This window comes from Galeopterus variegatus, unplaced genomic scaffold, assembly GCF_000696425.1.
Source record: "Galeopterus variegatus unplaced genomic scaffold, G_variegatus-3.0.2 Scaffold2030, whole genome shotgun sequence".
Classification (NCBI taxonomy): Eukaryota; Metazoa; Chordata; class Mammalia; order Dermoptera; family Cynocephalidae; genus Galeopterus; species Galeopterus variegatus.
The window spans coordinates 465957-469508 of NW_007728141.1; the positions used below are offsets into that span (position 1 = coordinate 465957).

At 37.9% G+C, this 3552-nt stretch overlaps 1 protein-coding gene across 1 annotated transcript in view; it reads right to left on the reverse strand.

Annotated features, from left to right (window-relative positions):
* PLCB1 (phospholipase C, beta 1 (phosphoinositide-specific)) overlaps positions 1–3229 on the reverse strand; it is a 283385-nt gene extending 280156 nt beyond the window's left edge. Inside the window, 1 exon segment of the mRNA XM_008580123.1 lies at positions 3178–3229. Coding sequence (XP_008578345.1) covers positions 3178–3180 — 3 coding nt within the window. The 5' untranslated portion in view covers positions 3181–3229.
* Between the last annotated feature and the right edge of the window lie 323 nt (positions 3230–3552).

Here is a 3552-nt window from a genome sequence, read left to right on the forward strand (position 1 = left end):
AAACAAACAAAATCAAAACAGCAACAGTAACAAAAACCTAGAGACAATTTGCATGCAAGCCACCTTCTCCCCAAAACCTACCCTACCAAGGAATTTTTGTCTGTTTCTCATTTGATTGAACCTCCTGATAAGTTTCCAGAGAAGGGTTCACCTACCTAGGGTTACTACTACACTCAAACACATTTCTCCATCTGTACAATTGATACAAATTACTTGAACTTTTTACCAAAAAAACAAGCTATCTCTACAACTTTGTAAAAATGTTCACTTTCTTTGTTGGAGAAAGCTAAAGAGTATAGCTTAGAAAATAATAAGAAGTGAGATGAACTTGGAATTTCATATTTTTGCCAAGCTGTAACTCAAGGCCTGCTTTTGGCATAGAGTGTCCTAGATGTGTGTCCGCAGTTGAAATTAACCAGACCAACTAAGAATCCTGGCAGCTAAAATTTAACCCTGCTTTTAAGGTTTAATCCTAGATCATCTCTATTCCCAAAGAAGTTACAAAATAGAGACTGTCTGATTAAGCCAGTACATTTTCTCTCAATCATCAGGATTTGTGATTAAATTACTTCATGTCTGTTGTAAAGAAAGTTGAGTTTTGCTCTTGTTAAAGCTCAAGATAATGATTCCCATTTCCAGGTAACTGGCCACTGAAGAAAGTAAAGTGTGTTCTACACCTAAGAAAGGAAGACTCAATTACAGCATGCGTTACTGTAAGTATATCACTTAAAATATTATAAATTAATGTTAACAAAAGCTATGGGACAATTTTTTTTTTTAAAAAGAGCTAAATGCCAGTTTGAACCCTTACTCCTTAATATGACTTTTGTTTTTATTTTTCTATTTATTTTTGATTGAAACATGATTGTACACATCTGTGGGGTACGGTGTTGAGTATCATGTATTGCACACAGGTATGGATACTTAATATGACTTTCAAAGAAAAGCTATTTTATTTGTATGTCAGATATCTATGATATAAAATATCTTTTTAAGACCTTTAAATTTCATTTTTGACACCTGAAGCATATTTGGAGGAGAAAATATACCTTAGTCATTTTTCATTCCCATGAAATATATTTTTATTGGATTTTAGGCTTATTCAGCCATTTATATATTAGGTTAATTTTAATTTTATTCCCAGCACTTAATGCGATATTCTCAATGTGAATTACAGTTATATGGATGTAACTCTAATCTATCATTCACATGAAAGATCAAGTATATGAAAGTCTTTTCATTAACACTCACAGCAACAGTTGGAAATGAGAGAGATGGATTCCTCCTGGTACTTAAGTGAGATTCATATGGTTGAGCTTCACAGGGATAAAGCTAGCTTTCCTTTGAAGGCACAGCACACTTTTATCATGCTTTATTCAAATTTTCTTGTAAAGGAAAGATATAAACTTATGTCCAGGCTGGTTTTCCATGAAGCCCTAGAATTCAATATTTGCATCTCAAAAAATAAAACATAGACTAAAAAATTCCCTTTGAATCAATGCTTTTCCTCACACCTCTCATTTTAAAGATTTCTCTCTCTTTTATATGAATGTGATGAGAGATGTCTTTTTATTCACCAGGGTATACCAGTGGCTTAGGCAGCACAGCAGCAAGCCTTTGTAGATAAACAGTATCCACTTGCATTGAAGATGACTCTACAATATGGTGCCCTGTACATTTCCCTGTGTAGAGTGGAAGACTGGGAGGAGATTACATGTTTATGTATTTTTTTCTGCAAGAGACAGATGGGGGGGTACTTAAATATTTTTCAATTATTTCTTTCGATAGAGGGAACTGAGGAATAACAGACTCAGCCTGGCAAAGAAAAGCAACTACGGATAAATACCAGAAAGACAAAGAGCTAGTAGAGTACTTCATGACTCACAGTGATATTATCATAACAAGATCATTCATATTTGCTTTGGATAGAGTGATGGTAATTTTGAATGGTCAGTCTCATGGGGAGCCTCAGTATACAAGCAAGGAAATCTTTTGGTGGAGAAGAGAAAATTTAGTTAGCCTGGCCCTGCATCTCCATCCAAAATAAAGTGGTTTGAAGATGTCAGGCATGAGTCGATTGAGTGAAAGTGAGCACACTATTCAAATCTAAAAGAGAAAAAAAGTAGTTTGGAAAAAATATGAAGACAACCATCCAGAAAAACTTTCCCCTTGGCCATAGGCATATCCACAAAGCTAAAAATTTGGTTATCCTTGGAAGCGGTCATAGAGAAGAGATAAATACATTTAAAGGAGAATCCGTAAATAGCATTCTAGGTTTTCCTCATCCCCATGAACAAGCCAAGGATCTGATTCAATGCAGTTTCAAGTGCTTCTAGAAAGAAAGGAAATAAGGAAATGCTGGGGGCATTCAGTCAAGCTTACAGTAGAAAAAGGGACTGAAATAGTGTCCACATTCTTTGGACCAAGTAAATTAGTCCCAGAATGTAGAGATGTCCAAAGGCAAGACAATTCAGAGCTGGGCAAATGCTGTGATGATACATTTCAAGAAGGTTGTAAGGTAAATGCGGGACATAGACCTATCCACCCTCTCTGTGCATGCCAGAGTTCCCCCTCCTCCCTGGGAAACTACCCTGGCCAAAGTAGTTTACCCAAGGGAAGGCATGTTTCTTTTAAGACAAAGGAAGACAGTAGGAAGCAGGAGCCCATGCTAAACGAATTAGCATGTAAATGGAGTTAGAACACTAGTGTTAAATACTCTGGTGCCAGGAGGGGTTAAATTATTTACTCAGCCAGATCACCTTCAATCTCTGAGTCAGGTGAGGGTCTACACATACGCATGCAAATGATTTACACCTCTCCTTTGATCTGTTCACTATGTTACTGTTGTATGTACCCCATGGTGGCACAAATTTTTAGCTGACCAGCCGCCATCAGCACCTCCTGTAAGTCTAATAAATGGATGTCTCTACCTATTGCAGTATTGGGTCAGTTTCTTTGGAACTGGTGAACACTACATGTGTACCCTTTCAGATTTGGGGCTCCCATGTTACAAAGGTGCATTGTCAGACCTAAATTCCTGGATTGCAGTACCTATGCTTGGATTACAGGGGGACAGGTAGTTTATTTTGGAAGTGATCAAAGAAAGAACAGTGAGGAGGGGGGAAGGAAGACAGGACAGAAGAAAGCCAAAAAGGAACGTGTTGATTAGCGATGTACCATTTTGGGCAACTGAGGCAGAAGGCATCAGGGCTCCTTGGAGACAGTGTGAAGATCACATCTCAGAATATCCCCCAAGCAGCCTGGAAACAAGTATTTATCTGTCAACTCCCATCCCTCAGTCACTGGTGGAGAGTCATTCTTCAGGTGCTAACTCCCTTGCATTTCCATGGCCAGCAAACATTCTCGGAACTATATGGAAACTCTCTGCAGGTGATCTCTTGGGGTGGCCAATGGAATAGGAGTGGATTGAAAACGTCTGTTACAGTGTTGAAGGGGTGACTATATGAAATAAGAAAACTCTGTCTTGATATTGATTAATCTTCATGTATTCTACGGAATCCACAGTTGAAGGGATTTCATCAGTTAGGCTAC